The sequence below is a fragment of the Cetorhinus maximus genome, chromosome 22 (genome assembly GCF_964194155.1).
Source record: "Cetorhinus maximus chromosome 22, sCetMax3.hap1.1, whole genome shotgun sequence".
Taxonomy (NCBI): Eukaryota; Metazoa; Chordata; class Chondrichthyes; order Lamniformes; family Cetorhinidae; genus Cetorhinus; species Cetorhinus maximus.
The window spans coordinates 51,355,445-51,372,403 of NC_135900.1; the positions used below are offsets into that span (position 1 = coordinate 51,355,445).

The following is a 16,959-nucleotide window of genomic DNA, read 5'->3' on the forward strand; positions in this document are numbered from 1 at the left end:
AGACAGTCCACTCTGAACCCATGGACTCACCCCCAGCTCTTTAAATTTACTGCTCCCTCTCAGACTCACTCTTTAATATCTCACCACTGTCTCACTGCTCCCTCTCAGACTCTCTCTTTAATATCTCACCACTGTCTCACTGCTCCCTCTCAGACTCACTCTTTAATATCTCGCCACTGTCTCATTGCTCCCTCTCAGACTCACTCTTTAATATCTCACCACTGTCTCACTGCTCCCTCTCAGGCTCTCTCTCTAATATCTCACCACTGTCTCACTGCTGCCTCTCAGACTCACTCTTTAATATCTCACCACTGTCTCACTGCTCCCTCTCAGACTCACTCTTTAATATCTCGCCACTGTCTCACTGCTCCCTCTCAGACTCACTCTTTAATATCTCCACATTGTCTCACTGCTCCCTCTCAGACTCAGTCTTTAATATCTCACCACTGTCTCACTGCTCCCTCTCAGACTCACTCTTTAATATCGCCACACTGTCTCACTGCTCCCTCTCAGACTCTCTCTTTAATATCTCGCCACTGTCTCACTGCTCCCTCTCAGACTCACTCTTTAATCTCTCACCACTGTCTCACTGCTCCCTCCAGACTCGCTCTTAAAAACTCTTGCTGCTGTCTCACTGCTCCCTCTCAGACTCGCTCTTTAAACGTTCACCACCACAAAGGCGAGATGGGAAGTTACCCAAAGCATTCCATCTGATATTGTTTGTGGTGATTAGCATCAAAAATCTGGTCACTGCTCAGGGTCAGGGGAGGAAAGATAAAGGAAATGTAAATGCTGTGGAATAATCCACAAGTGGAACAAAAATAAGTGCAAATTGCAGTGTGATTGACGTTCAACCATGCACACCTTAGTGGCATTGGCAAAAAATGCAAACTCAATCAATGGAAAATCTTAGCCACAAACTCAGATCCTGCCATTTTGATATAAAAGTGTCTTTCTGACATGGTTTTGAATATCACTGATGACTGCAAGAGACCTAAATGACATTTGATTTTTTTATACTACTATGCTTTTTAAACTAAATGTGGATCACATCTGCTTAAAGGTAGAAGTTTGGCACTTTCCACTTTTCATAATTTGCTTCTCTTTGCCAGAAAAAAATCCAGCTTGCAAGTTAGAAATTATTTCAACCTTTGATCTGTAAATGTGTAAGTGAAACAATCTGTCAAGTTTTTATTGTTTTAATTGCAGAGGATGCTTCAAAATTGCACCCAGCCCTCTATGTGTTACCAAGGTGAATGCCAGTGAATGTGGCATGTTGCTGACTGCATTGCTGTTAAACTGTTTTATTTGCATTTCCAGACATTAATGAGTGTACCAACACTGCTCTGCCCTGCCAGCCAGGCTATGCCTGTATCAACAATATTGGATCATACAGCTGTAAGCGCAACTTTGTTAATTGTGGCCGAGGTTATCGCCACTCTGTGGATGGATCACATTGCATGGGTGAGTTGCACAATTTCTAACTTTAACGTTCAGTGATGTATTGATAGAACCAACATCTCATCAAGAACTCTGAGGTGGATCCCTACTGTTAAGAAGACTGAGGAATGAGGAAAGGCTGGAGAAACTTGGGTTTTTCACCTTTGAAAAGAAATAGCTAAGAGATGATCTTACAGAGATACATGATATTAGCAGTACAGAAAAGTTAGTTTCAGAATGTTACTCCAAGCTGAAAATATGCCAAGGGAACAAGGGGCGAAGCTAGCAAAAGGGAAATTTATGATTGGTGTTATGAAACTTTTTTTCATACCAAGAGTGGTCACTATACCTGGATGTGCCCCCTAACTTGTCTTCGCAATGCTGGCAGAGCTTTCAGACATATTGTACCCTGAAATTCTCTCCCTAAATCTTTCCATCTCTCCATTTTTGTCATTTCATTTCTAAGCCTCCTGAAAACCCCATCTCTGCTACAATAATTTCCATCAACTCCTCAATTCTCTTAAGATCATATGAAATAGGAGCAGAAGTAGGCCATTCAGCCCATCGAGCCTGCTCTGCCATTCAATAAGATCAAGGCCTACATGATCATGGCCTTAACTCCACTTTCCTGCCTGTCCCCCATAACCGTTGACTCACTTGTTGATCAAAAATCTGTCCAACTCAGCCTTAGATTTATAAGACCATAAGACATAGGAGCAGAAAATAGGCCATTCGGCCCATCGAGTCTGCTCCGCCATTCAATCATGGCTGAGAAGTTTCTCAACCCCATTCTCCCGCCTTCTCCCCGTAAACTTTGATCCCCTTCCCAATCAAGAATCTATCTGTCTCGGTCTTAAATACATTCAATGACCTGGCCTCCACAGCCTTCTGTGGTAATGAATTCCATAGATTCACCACTCTCTGGCTAAAGAAGTTTCTCCTCATCTCTGTTCTAAAAGGTCTTCCCTTTACTCTGAGGCTGTGCCCTCGGGTCCTGGTCTCTCCTACTAATGGAAACATCTTCCCCACGTCCACTCTATCCAGGCCTTTCAGTATTCTGTAAGTTTCAATCAGATCCCCCCATATCCTTCTAAACTCCATCGAGTATAGACCCAGAGTCCTCAAACGTTCCTCATATGTTAAGCCTTTCATTCCTGGGATCATTCTCATGAACCTCCTCTGGATCTTCTCCAGGGCCAGAACATCCTTTCTGAGATACAGGGCCCAAAATTGCTCACAATGTTCTAAATGTGGTCTGACCAGAGCCTTATAAAGCCTCAGCAGCACATCCATGCTTTTATATTCTAGTCCTCTCGAAATAAATGCCAACATTGCATTTACCTTCCTAACTACCGACTCAACCTGCAAGTTAACATTAAGAGGATCCTGGACTAGGATCCCAAGTCCCCTTGCACTCCAGATTTCTGAATTCTCTCCCCAATTAGAAAATAGTCTATGCCTCTATTCTTCCTACCAAAGTGCATGACCTCTCACTTCCCCATGTCGTATTCCATCTGCCACTTCGTTGCCCATTCTCCTAACCTGTCCAAATCCTTCTGCAGTCTCCCCGCCTCATCAATACTACCTGTCCCTCCACCTATCTTTGTATCACCTGCAAACTTAGCCAGGATGCCCTCAGTTCCTTCATCTAGATCATTAATGTATAAAGTGAAAAGTTGTGGTCCCAACACTGACCCCTGCGGAACTCTACTAGTCACCGGCCGCCATTCTGAGAAGGAGCCCCTTATCCCCACTCTCTGCCTCCTGCCAGCCAGCCAATCTTCTATCCATGCTAGTACCTTGCCTCTAACACCATGGGCTCTTATCTTACTGAGCAGCCTCCTGTGCGGCACCTTGTCAAAGGCCTTCTGGAAGTCCAAGTAGATAACATCCATTGGCTCTCCTTTGTCTAACCTACTCATTACCTCCTCAAAGAATTCTAACAGATTTGTCAGGCATGACCTCCCTTGATGAAACCATGCTGACTTTGCCCTATTTTATCATGTACTTCCAAGTATTCTGAAATCTCATCCTTAATAATGGATTCTAAAATCTTACCAACGACCAAGGTCAGGCTAATCGGCCTGTAATTTCCCTTCTTTTGCCTCACTCCCTTCTTAAACAGGGGGGTTACATTAGCGATTTTCCAGTCCTCTGGGACCCTCCCTGACTCGAGTGATTCCTGAAAGATCACCACGAACGCCTCCACTATCTCTTCAGCTATCTCCTTCAGAACTCTGGGGTGTAATCCATCTGGTTCAGGTGATTTATCCACCTTCAGACCTTTCAGTTTTCCTAGCACCTTCTCCTTGGTAATGGCCACCATACTCACCTCTGCCCCCCAACTCTCTTGAACTTTGGAGATGTTACTCGTGTCTTCCACCGTGAAGACTGACGCAAAGTAACTATTCAGTTCCTCAGCCATTTCTTTGTTCCCCACTACTACTTCTCCAGCGTCATTTTCCAGCAGCCCAATGTCCACTTTTGCCTCTCTCTTACCCCTTATATATCTAAAAAAACTCTTGCAATCTTCTTTTATAATTACTGGCTAGTTTACCCTCATATTTAATCTTCTCCCTCCTTAATTCTTTTTTAGTTGTCCTCTGTTGGTCTTTGTAGGCTTCCCAATGCCCTGGTTTCCCACTGTTCTTCGCCGCATTGTATGCTTTCTCTTTAGCTTTTATGCTGTCCCTGACTTCCCTTGTCAGTCATGGTTGCCTCGTCCTCCCTTTAGTATGCTTCTTCTTCCTAGGGATGAATTTTTGCTGTATCTCCCAAATTACTCCCAGAAACTCCTGCCATTGCTGTTCCACTGTCTTTCCTGCTAGGCTCATTTCCCAGTCAATTCTGGCCAGCTCCTCCCTCATGCCTCTGTAGTTACCTTTATTCAACTGTAAAACCGTTACATCTGATTCCAGCTTTTTCCTCTCAAATTGCAGGGTAAATTCTATCATATTATGGTCACTTCGTCCTAAGGGTTCCTTCACCTTAAGCTCCCTTATCAAATCTGCCTCATTACACTTCACTAAATCTAGAATTGCCTGTTCCCTAGTGGGCTCCACCACAAGCTGCTCCAAAAAGCCATCTCGTAGACATTCTACAAATTCCTTTTCTTGGGATCCACTACCAACCTGATTTTCCCAGTCTACCTGCATATTGAAATCCCCCATGATCACTGTAACTTTGTCTTTCTTACATGCCTTTTCTATCTCTTGGTGTATCTTGTGCCCCACATCCTGACTACTGTTCGGAGGCCTGTATATAACTCCCATTATGGTTTTTTAACCTTTGCGGTTCCTCAACTCTACCCACACAGATTCTATATCATCTGACCCTACGTCATTTCTTGCTATCGATTTAATTTCATTTCTTACTAACAAAGCAACCCCAACCCCTCTGCCAACCTGACTATCTTTTTGATAGGATGTATATCCTTGGATATTTAGCTCCCAGTCCTGATCCCCTTGCAGCCATGTCTCCGTGATGCCCACCACATCATACCTGCCAATTTCAATCATTTCAATGATCCAGCCTCCACTGCTGTCTGTGGAAGGAAATTCCAAACACTAACAGCTCTGTAGAGGAGGAATTGCTCATCACCTTCTTCTTAAATGGGAGACCCCTTATTTTAAACTATATCCCTTCTATATTCCCCCACAAGGAGAAACACCTTTACCCAACATCTACACAATCAAGCCACCTCAGAATCTTATATGTTTCAGTAATATTACTGGCCCATCTGCTCAAACATTCCTCATAAGAAAATTGCTTCATCCCAGGAATTAGCCCAGCGAACCTTCTCTCAATTGCTTCCAATGCAAGTATATCCCTCTTTAAAGTGAGGACAGCAAAACTGCATGCAGGGCCATACCGCATGCCTCCTCTGATCTGACCCTTCCTCCTCCAGAATGTGCTGAGATGGAAGGCCATTAGGTTACCCATTTGACTTGTGTGGGCAGAGTTCACTTCCAGTTCTTTTAGCTAATAGCCACAGGTAACAGATTTCAGAAAAAGTGAAAAGCAGCATTCATAAAATTAAAGGATGCTGCAACTTAAACAATTAAATGCCAGGGTGAACATGCAAATCCCAAGAGGAATTTTTCAAGAAACAGGATTGAAAATGGCCATGTGACCTATTCATCCAAAGTCTGGTTTATATTGGCATTGAGCTTCAGCAGTGCTATTTATGCACTAAGACCACATTTTGGAGCAAGGTTCTCATTAGCATTTTTGAGGCCTTCATGAGTCTCAATCTTTTGCTAAGAGCAAGCTCTGAGCTGAACCGGTATCTCTCAGGATAGCAATCTTTTTGGATCCTTCCTTGAACAGAAATGGAATGACTTCCCCTTCAAATATAAAACCTTCATAATCCCTCACATCCCTATCTACACCCATGGTAAATACATTAGATGGTATTGGTTTCCCACAAGCTTCACTCCCTTATGCATTCTCTGGGGAAACACTAGGCATACTCACTAAAGCCACTGTTTTTGGTTTTAACATCCAGCAATCTGCTTTCAACTGTCCGACTTTATGACACTGAAAACATTGACTCATTCTTATCCTCTCCAATATCTTTTTTACTACCTTGGGGAGCATCTATTTTCTCATTTCTGCCATCCCCTTCTCTGTAATCTAAAAGCTGTTCAATATCTATTCAAACTTTCACATTTCTTTTTACCTCCTTTTTCCCTATCTTTTTCTTTTTCCTCTCTACTGAGTTTAAGATTTTTTCATTTATTTTACTCTTTCGAATTCAAGTTTCTTCATTTGCAACTGAATCCTAGCCAAATCAACTGGAGTGGTATCTAGATCCTTAGGGGTGTTGGCAAGGTGGACGTGAAGAGGATGTTTCCTTTTGCGGGAGAATCTAGAACTAGGGGTCACTGTTTAAAAATAAGGGTCACCCATATAAGGCAGAGATGAGGAGAAACTTTTTTCTTAGAGGGTTGTGAGTCTTTGGAACTCTCTTTCTCAAAAGGCAGTGGGAGCAGAGTTTTTGAATATTTTTAAGGCAGAGGTAGATAGATTCTTGATAAGCAAAGGTGTGAAAGGTTAAGGGGGGTAGGTGGGAATGTGGAGTTGAGGTTGCAATCAGATCAGCGATTATCCTATTGAATGGTGGAGCAGGCTTGAGGAACCGAGTGGCCTACCCCTGCTTCTAATTCGTATATTCATTCGTATGGATGACTTTTCTCTTCCTTTAGATTCAAATATTGAGCCAATACCTCAATTATTTCTGCTTATTTCTGTCACTGCTTTTAAATTAACCTTGTTAACTGCTGCAAGGCACTCAAAGACAAATCCTCTCTTTCAAGGAAAGCTTCAGCGATATACGTAGCCATTCTGAATGTGTCAGCGAATACAATAAAAGCCATTGTGAAATCTTGTTTGCTTAAACTTCAGCAAACCCCACAGTACCTGTTTCAGCCTGTGGATTCAAAATCCCGCAAAGAGCCCTCGATTTTGTTGCAATCTTGTTAGAGGCCTGTAACTTAAATTCGAATTCCTACTTATAAACTAAAAAGACCATGGGCAGAATTTTTCGCTGTGTGGGCAGGCGCGCGCCCGACCCGCTTGAGCGTGAAATGCCCAGCGAGCCGACATCAACACGCACTCTCACGATATTTCTCTAGGTGGGCGTGCGAGGGAGACAGAGGCATGCCCGCCATTAGTTAGGAGGCCAGTTAAGGCCCTTGACACACCAATTGTCTCCGAGTTTACATAGCCTGTACGAATTTTCGGCCGTCGCACAAGAAAAATGGGCAGGCAGTCAGGCCACAATTTGCAAAAGCTCATCCACGGGTGGGATAAGAAGGGTCAGCAGCATTGTCAATGTGAGTAGTGAGGAGTTTTGGAGATCATGTGCTGCTGGTTGATTTTGTGAACTGGACAGCTTCATCTCGCCTCAGAGCTGCATTCTGAGCATTTCTAGACTTAATTTCAGGATTCATTGGTGCCTTCCAGGCCCCCGGAGGGTTCAGACAGTGTGGGCCCTTCCAGGTATCAGACAGCCTTCCCTTACCCTGGTAATGGGGATTGTGGTCTCTGCTGGTGGCACCTCCTCTGAGGAGGGAGGGGCAGAAGGGAGAGGAGTCCAGGTGTCCCAATGCAGCCTCCAGGGGAGTCACCTATGTACGGAGGGGCGCAGGCACAAGGGGCGCAGGGCCAGCTGGCAGTCCAAGGTGGAAGGAGCCACAGAAGACGGCACTATCCTGCTGCCAGGGTTTACAGGCAGTGATGCAGCTACCTCAATATGTCCGAGGTGCAATGCCAAAGGGGACTCCGTCTTTCAAGGGAGACAGTGACCTCCATTTGCCAGATGATTGGGCCTGAGATCAGCTCCGACTGTGTGGGTGGACTCCCCATGCCAGTGGCTCTGAAGGTCACAGAAGCCCTCAACTTCTATGCCCCCGGCTCTTTTCACGGCTCAGTGGGAGATCTGTCTGGAGTCTCCCAATCAGCTGCTCATAGTTGCATCAAACTGGTGACAGAAGCTCTGTTCAGGCGTGCATTGACTTTCATTCATTACCGTATGGACAAGGCCAGCCAGGCCGAGCGAGCCAGAGGCTTTGCAGCGATTGCTGGGTTCCCCTGTGTCCAGGGTGCCATCGCCTGCGCACATGTGGCCATCAAGGCTCCAGCGGGTCAGCCGGGTGCCTTCGTCAACAGGAAGTGATTCCACTCCATGAATGTGCAGATAGTGTGTGACCACAGGATGCAGATTCAGCAAGTTTGCGCAAGGTACCCAGGCAGCTTTCATGATGCTTACACCCTGAGACATTCCCAAGTCCCAAGGCTCTTCAGTGCTCCAGCCTGACTGGATGGATGGCTGCTGGGTGACAAGGGCTATCCCCTGAAGTGGTGGCTCATGATGCCCCCCAAGTACAGAGATGGAGCAGCGGCACAACAGGAGCCACGCCTCCACAAAGACGGTGGTAGAGAGAACCATAGGTCTTCTCAAGATGCGCTTCTGATGTCTGGACCGTTCAGGGGTGCACTGCAATACCCCCCAGAGTGCGTGTCACTGATAGTGGTTGCATGCTACACTCTTCACAATCTGGCACTAGCAAGGGGGGGACCCAGTGGAGGAAGAAGATGTTGACGCAGCTACGCAGACCACAGATGATGCATCCAGTAGTGAGTCCGAGGACGAGCACAGTGAGGAGAATGCTGAGGGCACGGGAGCTGACCTGGGTAAACTCCAGGGAGACAGGGACACCCGGGACACTTTGATCCAACACTCCTTCAATTAGCCTACCAAATAAGAAGCAACACCACATGCGAGGGCTACAGGCTCCATACTGGATGCCAGAGAGGACCATCTCCTTGGACACCAGCATACACTATGTGCCTGTGCAATAAATTTTCAGGAGACACATGTCCATCACTACATAATGGCTTACCCTGCACCTACAGAACAAACGAAGCATACAGAGGCCAATAGCACAAAATAAAATCTCATTTAATTGTGCATGTGAAACATAGCTGAAATGAACATAAACCGGTGTTGTTAATCACACTATTAAAAAAGTTAAAGCAAAATGGGGGAACAAAATATCACCTGTGATAAGGCCGTCTTGTGCTTAAGGTGCTTTGCATTTACGTTTGCGGGTGTTATGTCTAGATGATCCCTCCCTCGCTGGCACCGGCATTATAGACAGCCTGCTGACTCTGCTGTCTTCCTGGCCTTAATGACCTTGGCAGTCGTCCTCCAGCCCATGGAGCCTATGAAGTCCCACTCCTGGGCCTGGGAGGGTGCGGCCAATGCCATGGCTGGCATTCCCCAGTAGCCTCAGCCTCATCAGATGCCACAGTTACTGGCAGAGGGGTGGAAGAGCTGCTAGCGTCATCCAGAGTGCCCTGAGAGGAGCCGCAAAGACGGCAGGCAGCTTGTGCGCCAACTTGAGGTCACTTTGGACCTCCCTGCTCACCATTGATGGACGGGCACCTAGCTGGGATGCTGGGTGCCCAATCCATCTCCCACACTGACAGCAACCACCTGAGGTCAATGTCGGTGTGGAGGCTTGCAGGTCCGAGCACATCCCCAGGACCCCTGATTGTGTTCCAGGGGTAGCCTCTCCATGAGTGGCCACTCTCTCCATGGAGGAGGCATTGCACTCGGCCATGAGGGTCAATGCAGTGGTCATGCTCTGCAGGGACTCCTCCCGAACAGACACCATGGCACGCATTCCCTCATGTATCTCCGCCAGATCCTCCCGCACACCCCGCTGGACTTCCAGCACCTATTGCCTAATGGATGACTCCAGAGGCCCATAATCAACCATCGACTGAGCATTGTCCTGGTCTCCAGCAGTCCTCTGACTCCTGGCATCTTGGGCACTCTCTGCCTTTGCCTGCACCTCAAGCAAGTGTGAAGTGCACTCACCAATGTGCACCGAGATATTAGATGGTGATCTTATGCCCACTGAGGTGCTGGTATCTGCGCTGGTGCCTGCTTGACAGAGAGGGTGTGACACAGGTGTGTGCTGAGCATGGTGGTCCTCCGGGGTCAGGGGTGGGCTTTCAGGATTCTCATTATGAGCGCCTCCTGGTGAGCCTAAAAGGGAGAAGAAAGACATGCCATTAGTTTAAGTTATGACACTGTCACTGTGCATGCCAGGCACCCAGGTGAGATAACAGTTTTCTGCATTATGGTGCCTTGTCTTTCCATTATCAATGGGGACTCCAGTTTCGAGGCTCAATACAGAGGTTACACTACAATGGTTGCAATAGCCGACATTCTCACCTCAGTGCACTGCACTCTTACCTTCGTCTGGCATCCCAAACTCACCGCGGCCGGTAGACTGAGATGCATGCCACATCTCCAGCTCCAGTGCCTCCTGCTCATAGTGTGTCAGGATTAGGAGGTGTGGGGGTCCCCCACCAGTCCGTGACCTCTCAATATTGTTATGGGATGTCTTCTCCTGAAAGGATAGAGGAGCATTGATTAGTCCACTCTCTACCTTCAGCGCCATTGCAGCCTGGTCAACCCCAGCTGAGGAACACCTTGCAGGGCTCAGCTGGTTCGTGGCCCTTGAGCTGCAAGGCATTCAGTCCACGCAGCCAGAGCTCACTCTCTTGGCCACCTCCATCGTGATTGACAGTTGCCACTCACTCTCTAACACCCCTCAGGTTCACGGGGGGATGGCCAGCTCTTAACTGTTCTGCACATTGACCCATGCAAACACGATACTCACCCTTCCCAATTGAAGCAAATCATTGAAGCACCTCTGGCACTGCACCCATGTGCACCTCACCACATTGTGGCTTCTCACCCTGGATGACACCTCCTCCCAGGCCTTTTTGTCCGGGGGCCTCCTTCTCCTGCCTCAGGGGATAAGGATTTCCCTCTTGGCTGCCTCCTCCTCCAGGAGGGCAGCGAGGCACTCATCAGAGAAACGCAGGGGCCGACTGCCCCGCCGACCTGCCCTCCCACCTGCTGTGTCCAACCACACTGGAATCCATCGAGACTTCAGCGTCCTTCCATGCCAGCCTTCCAGGTGCTGCCTGGGCTGCTTTTGAATTGACCGCCGGGTCGCCATTGGATCTGGCAAACATGCCACTGCCCCCGCCCGCCCTTTCTTGGAGCTTCCCCAGTCGCCTTTCAGGCTGGCGGGCCTTAATTGGCCTGCCAGCGTGAAATCACGGTGCCTTGCCAATTGCGGGCAGCGGTCAGCTTTCCAACCGCCCCCGTCAAGCCCGCCCGCCAAGGGCAAAATTCTGCCCATGTAACGAGATTTCACGTTTTAAAGGGAAAAACGTTTACTAACAAAATTTTTTTGCGAGTGACTTAACACTACATCTTGTATGCATTTAAACTCAAAATCCCAAACAGAACAGTTCCCATTCTACTTTTAATTTCAGTCGAGAATTCCTTTTTTCCGTTAGTTAATTGCGTGTTCATTCAATTCTCCTGGACCAAAGTCACTGTGTATCACAGCTCCCAGGAATTCACTCCAATTCTCCTTAGTTTCACTAGAAACATAGAAACTAGGAACAGGAGTAGGCCATTCAGCCCTTCGAGCCCGCTCCGCCATTCATTATGATCATGGCAGATCATCCAACTCAATAGCCCGTTCCCACTTTCTCTCCATACCCTTTGATCCCTTTTGCCCCAAGAGTTATATCTAACTCCTTCTTGAAAGCATACAATGCTTTGGTCTCAGCTACTTTCTGTGGTAACGAATTCCACAGGCTCACCACTCCCTGGGTGAAGAAATTTCTCCTCATCTCAGTCCTAAATAGTCTACTCTATATCCTCAGACTGTGACCTCTGGTTCTGGACTCCCTCACTATCGGGAACATGCTGCATCTACCTTGTCTAGTCCTGTTAGAAATTTATAGGTTTCTATGAGATCCCCCCTCATTCTTCTGAACTCCAGCAAATATAATCCTAATCGACTCAATCTCTTCTCATATGTCAGTCCCGCTATCCCAAATCAGCTGGGTAAACCTTGGCTGCACTCCCTCTATAGCAAGTACATCCTTCCTCAGATAAGGAGACCAAAACTGCACACAATATTCCAGGTGTGGTCTCACCAAGGCCCTGTACAATTGCAGAAAGATATCCCTGTTCCTGTACTCGAATCCTCTGACTATGAAGGCCAACATAACATTTGCCTTCTTTACCGCCTGCTGCACCTGCATGCTTACCTTCAGTGACTAATGTACAAGGACACCCAGGTCTCGTTGCACATTCCCCTCTCTCAATTTATAGCCATTCAGATAATAATCTGCCTTCCTGTTTTTGCTACCAAAATGGATAACCTCACATTTATCCACATTATATTGCATCTGCCATGTATTTGCCCACTCACTCTAGCTTGTCCAAATCACACTGAAGCATCTCTGCATCCTCCTCAGAGCTCCTCACTACCATCCTCCGAGGCGAGGGATTTCTTGAGGATTCTCCCATTAGCATCCAGCTAGGCGAATCCTCCAGCCCTACTTCAACACCCCACAAAATTGGATTTCCTTAGCCTGAGCATGGGCCTCACTCATACCCTTGCATAGTGACTCCAAATCAGAAACACCCCTGGTTCCTGATGGTCCTCTGCTCCTTGTCCTGGCTGCTCTGGATCTAGACTAACTAATGCAGTATGAGAAACAGTAAACAAAAAAACCTTCCTAACCACCCCCACCAACTGCCCCACAGGTCATCTGTATGGCACAGTGACACACTTTGCCTATCCCAGGTACAAATGCGAATTAGTTACCTTTGACTTTAAACATGCCCTTTGATCTGAAAAGCATATGGACACTTTAAAACCTTCCTTTGTTTACCAGGTGCTTTCAAACGTTTTCTCTGATCTGGGGAAATTACATGAATAATTTAATTCCCCTCCCTCCACCCCTATTTACACCTTACCTTCAAACCTTCTCCTGAGATGCCTACAGACAGCCCATTTCCTCAAGAGATATTCAGAGAGTCTACTTTAATCCTAGGTGTGAATACCTCTCACCACCATTCCAGCAACACTATAGGACTTCCCTTTGATCTGCAACTGCAGGCCTATCTGATAAAAACAAAAAACTACTGCGGATGCTGGAAATCCAGAACAAAAACAGAATTACCTGGAAAAACACAGCAGGTCTGGCAGCATCGGCGGAGAAGAAAAGAGTCAACGTTTCGAGTCCTCATGACCCTTCAGCAGATAGGCTATCCAGAACAAGCTTTCTTTCATCTATTCTACATTTAAAATTACAAATCCAAACTAAAAATATTCTTATAATCTATGCATTTATAACAGCTGCACCATCACATTATGCACAGCAGACTTAAAAACTGTGCACACCAGTGTTGAAAGGACTAAGTATTGCATTCTTGACCCAAATGTGTTTTGTCTTCTCTACTATGTAGTTTGAGATTCTACAGTAAGTGATAAAACTGAGACTAGTGTAAAAAATTTGGGCACATGCAACTGGAACAGTGGTAGGAATTTTATTATACCTGTATTAGATATATCATTAATGCTCTGATGCAGAGTTTCTCACGGTATGAGCACTTACTGAATGCATAAAATATTGAACAGTTGGAAAATCATGGAGCTGGTGGGCTGGACATGCAAAAATTGTTGGGAGAGCAAGACAATGGATTAGGCCAAAATGTGCATACATTTGCTACTACATGTAGCTTGTCAAAAAGGCTTCACAAACGATAACTTCTGATTTGCCTTGTCTAGTTTCAAGATTTTCCTATTTTTGTTATCCTTGTAGACATTGACGAATGTGCAGATTCTCAAAATCCTTGTGGCGAAGGACATTTCTGCATGAATTTTCCAGGCAGTTTTCGCTGTGAGTGTAAGATTGGATACTACTTCGACAGCATTTCCAGGACATGCACTGGTAAGTGGGGTACATTGACTGCATAGCCAGCAAAGACTTTACAAATGAAATACTATTTCCCTGGTAATTCAATTTCTATTTAGAGTCTTGGGTGAGAACCACATGTTGAGATTAAAAACATGGGTAAATTTCAGTGTTCCTTGGCCTGTTGTTAGACATTCTATATTTCCATGTTGTGCTTTCACACAGCACCTACCCTTGTTTTGCTATTAACACATTCTGCTCTTACCTTTAGCCACTAGCACCCGCTTCTTTAGTCTTTACCACTACTGTTAACATTCCCTTTGCCTTGTGTCCATGACATCTTTGTCAATCCCGCCTTGGCTCCCACCTATCCCTGACCCTCTATCTTGCTCCATCTGCTCCACCACCTGTTAAACAGTATAAAATCCATCATATTTCTATTTCTCTTTAGCTTTGAAGAAGAGTCATACGGACTCGAAACATTAACTCTGTTTCTCTCTCCACAGATGCTGCCAGACCTGCTGAATAATAGTTTCCAGCATTTTTTGTTTTCATTTCAGATTCCCAGCACGCGCAGTATTTTGCTTTCATTCTATATTTATACTTAATGCTTTGTTGCATGGTGGGATTTCAGAAGATGAGGAAAACTTGGTGAGACCATTCCTGTGATCTAACCACAATCTGGCAGTGAATGAATTCGTAACTCTGACTGAAGGGCAAGATGGGAACAGAAGGGGGAATAATGACTTCTGAAGAGATGGTCACATGGACATGTTGGAATGTGTTAAAGGGCCAATAAATGTTAGGGAATATATCTAATTAATTTTTCAGGATTACCATACTTATGAAAAAATGTTTGCGCAAATCTGGTGCTATTTTCAAGCATGCAACATGATGCTTTAAATCAAATTAAAATCTGTGATATCCTTGGCACAATTCATCATAGAAGGAAAATCCTAACATTTAGATAGCATCTTTCATGATCTGAGGACACCCATCCCAAAGCACTTTAAGGCTAATTAAGTACTTTTTGCAGTGTAGTCACTTTTATAATGTTGAAAATGTGCACTGCGAGGTCCTATAAACAGGAATGTGACAATGACTAGATAATCTATTTCTTTTGAGATTTAGTTGAGAGATAAATATCGGCTAGGATATAGGGGAAAACTCCCCTGGTCTTCTTTGAATAGTGCCATGAGATGTTTTACATCCACTGATGGGGTCCCAGTTTAACATTTCATCCAAAAGACAGCACTTCTGATAGTACACCACTTCCTCAGTCCCTGGAAAGTGACATGAAGCCACAGCCTCCTCACTCAGAGATGATAGTGCTACCACTGAGTAACAGGCTGTCTTGGTCTGCAAAGAGAAAAATCTTTCTCAAGATCTTTTTTATGAAGTACTGTCACTTTAAAATCTTTTTTCACCCTGTTTGATTTTTAATTCAAACTCCAGTGAAGTGTGAGAAAGTATTAGTAGATTGTAACATAAAGCTGAAAGAATGACAGGCTGTGAGTCACAGCTACAGCATTGCATGTGAGTGGACCTTATTAATGATAGACGTAACTAGGGTGAAGTTCCTTATAGAGGAGTTGGAAACAGCAGAAAACACAAGTAAGAGATTGTTTGCAGGAATCACTGCCTCTCTTGTATCTATGTGTATCATGTGACAAAAGTGACAGTATATCCAGCTGAGACCTCGGCCTTGTTTAGACATCCCATGTTGCCCAAGGTGACTGATGTTTTAAAATAATTTTGAAACATTTTTCAGTTTTCCCCTTACTCTTGTTCCATAAAAGGCTTTACTCTGGTAAAGGTTCTTTTCCCAAATTGTGAGCCTGTCTCTCCTGGCATCGTCCAATGTCATTTCAGTTTGCTACTGTTGCTGACGGAGTTGCTTGTGAGATGGCAGTTTGCCATCCAAGAGCATCAATGTCAGCAGGCAGTTGGGACTTCCACTGTGTTTGTTTCTATAATATTTTCAGTATAGCTGTCTTGTGCTTCACCTCCATGCATTATAAAAAGTACTGGTACAAAGATGATGCAGCTTCTTTCAGTTTCTTGAGTTTACTGTTCCCTTTTTTCCTAAGTTTTTGTTTCTGTTTCTAACTCAGATGAAAATGAATGCAGGCGTTACCCTGGGCGCCTATGTGCCCACAATTGTGAGAACACTCCAGGTTCCTACTATTGCAGCTGCAGCAAAGGCTTTAAACTCTCACTTGATGGGAGAAACTGTGAAGGTACTCTACTATTTAATACATTATTAGCCAGGGGCAGATTTGCAATGAAATACATCGTGCCATGGCACGGGACTCCCAAACGGCAGGGGGCCCCAAAATGAATGAGTTTCAAAACAATCAAACTGGGTGCACGCCAGCCATACAGAAGCAAGTCAATTATATGCCAAATATACTCCATCCAATTGCTTTGCCTTTAAAGCAGTTAACTATGGACCACAAGGTTAAAATGCATTATCCTTTTAAACTTTTTTCCTGTCTTAAACAGAACAACCGTTTATAATAAATTGGAGGAAGAACTGTCATTGCAGCTTAAATATTTTGTCAAAAAAGGGTCCCTGAACACATAGAACAATTATATTTTACCACAACCCAAATGTTTTACATATCGCAGATTTGCGCACTTTAAGTACATTTGTAAATAGGTGCGTGAAAGTAAAATTCTCCACTGTTATTGATTAACAATGTAACTGGTTAGACTGCCCTTTCAGATAATTTTGTAAAGTTAAGAAAGAATATATTTCTCATTTAGGTCAGTGTCATAATCTCAGATTCAGTTAATAAGAATTTTTTAGCTCATCGTATGAAGCTTTAAATCAACAGAAGTTTAATGATACAGATCACCAAAAAATGACCTCCTTGACAGTTCTGATATAGAAGACATCTCCTTTGCTTGATTAAAATTCACAGACAAATGTGACAAGCAGTTAAAAGGATAATGTTCCTTTAACATTTTGCAGTAATGTTAAATGTGGAAAATTATCAATTAAGATGCGTTGACTTTTACCCAGATCTCTTGAAATTGAATATTGTTATTTTCTCACATTTCATCTGTGGTGATGATATTTTAAAATGTTTATTATAAACGGAATACCAAAACCTCTAACACACACATATACATATCTAGAGAACGCAGATGCATTTTGAACAAGAACAGCTGTCCTGGTAGCAACTGCTAATTCAGGATTTG

At 44.8% G+C, this 16,959-nt stretch overlaps 1 protein-coding gene across 1 annotated transcript in view; it reads left to right on the forward strand.

Moving 5' to 3' along the window:
• The window catches only part of fbln1 (fibulin 1), a 251,443-nt gene that overhangs the window by 105,159 nt on the left and 129,325 nt on the right, over window positions 1-16,959 (forward strand). Inside the window, exons 9-11 of the mRNA XM_078568577.1 lie at window positions 1,321-1,464; window positions 13,660-13,788; window positions 15,867-15,992. Of these exons, the coding sequence (XP_078424703.1) occupies window positions 1,321-1,464; window positions 13,660-13,788; window positions 15,867-15,992 (399 nt within the window). The remainder of the gene's footprint in view (window positions 1-1,320; window positions 1,465-13,659; window positions 13,789-15,866; window positions 15,993-16,959) is intronic.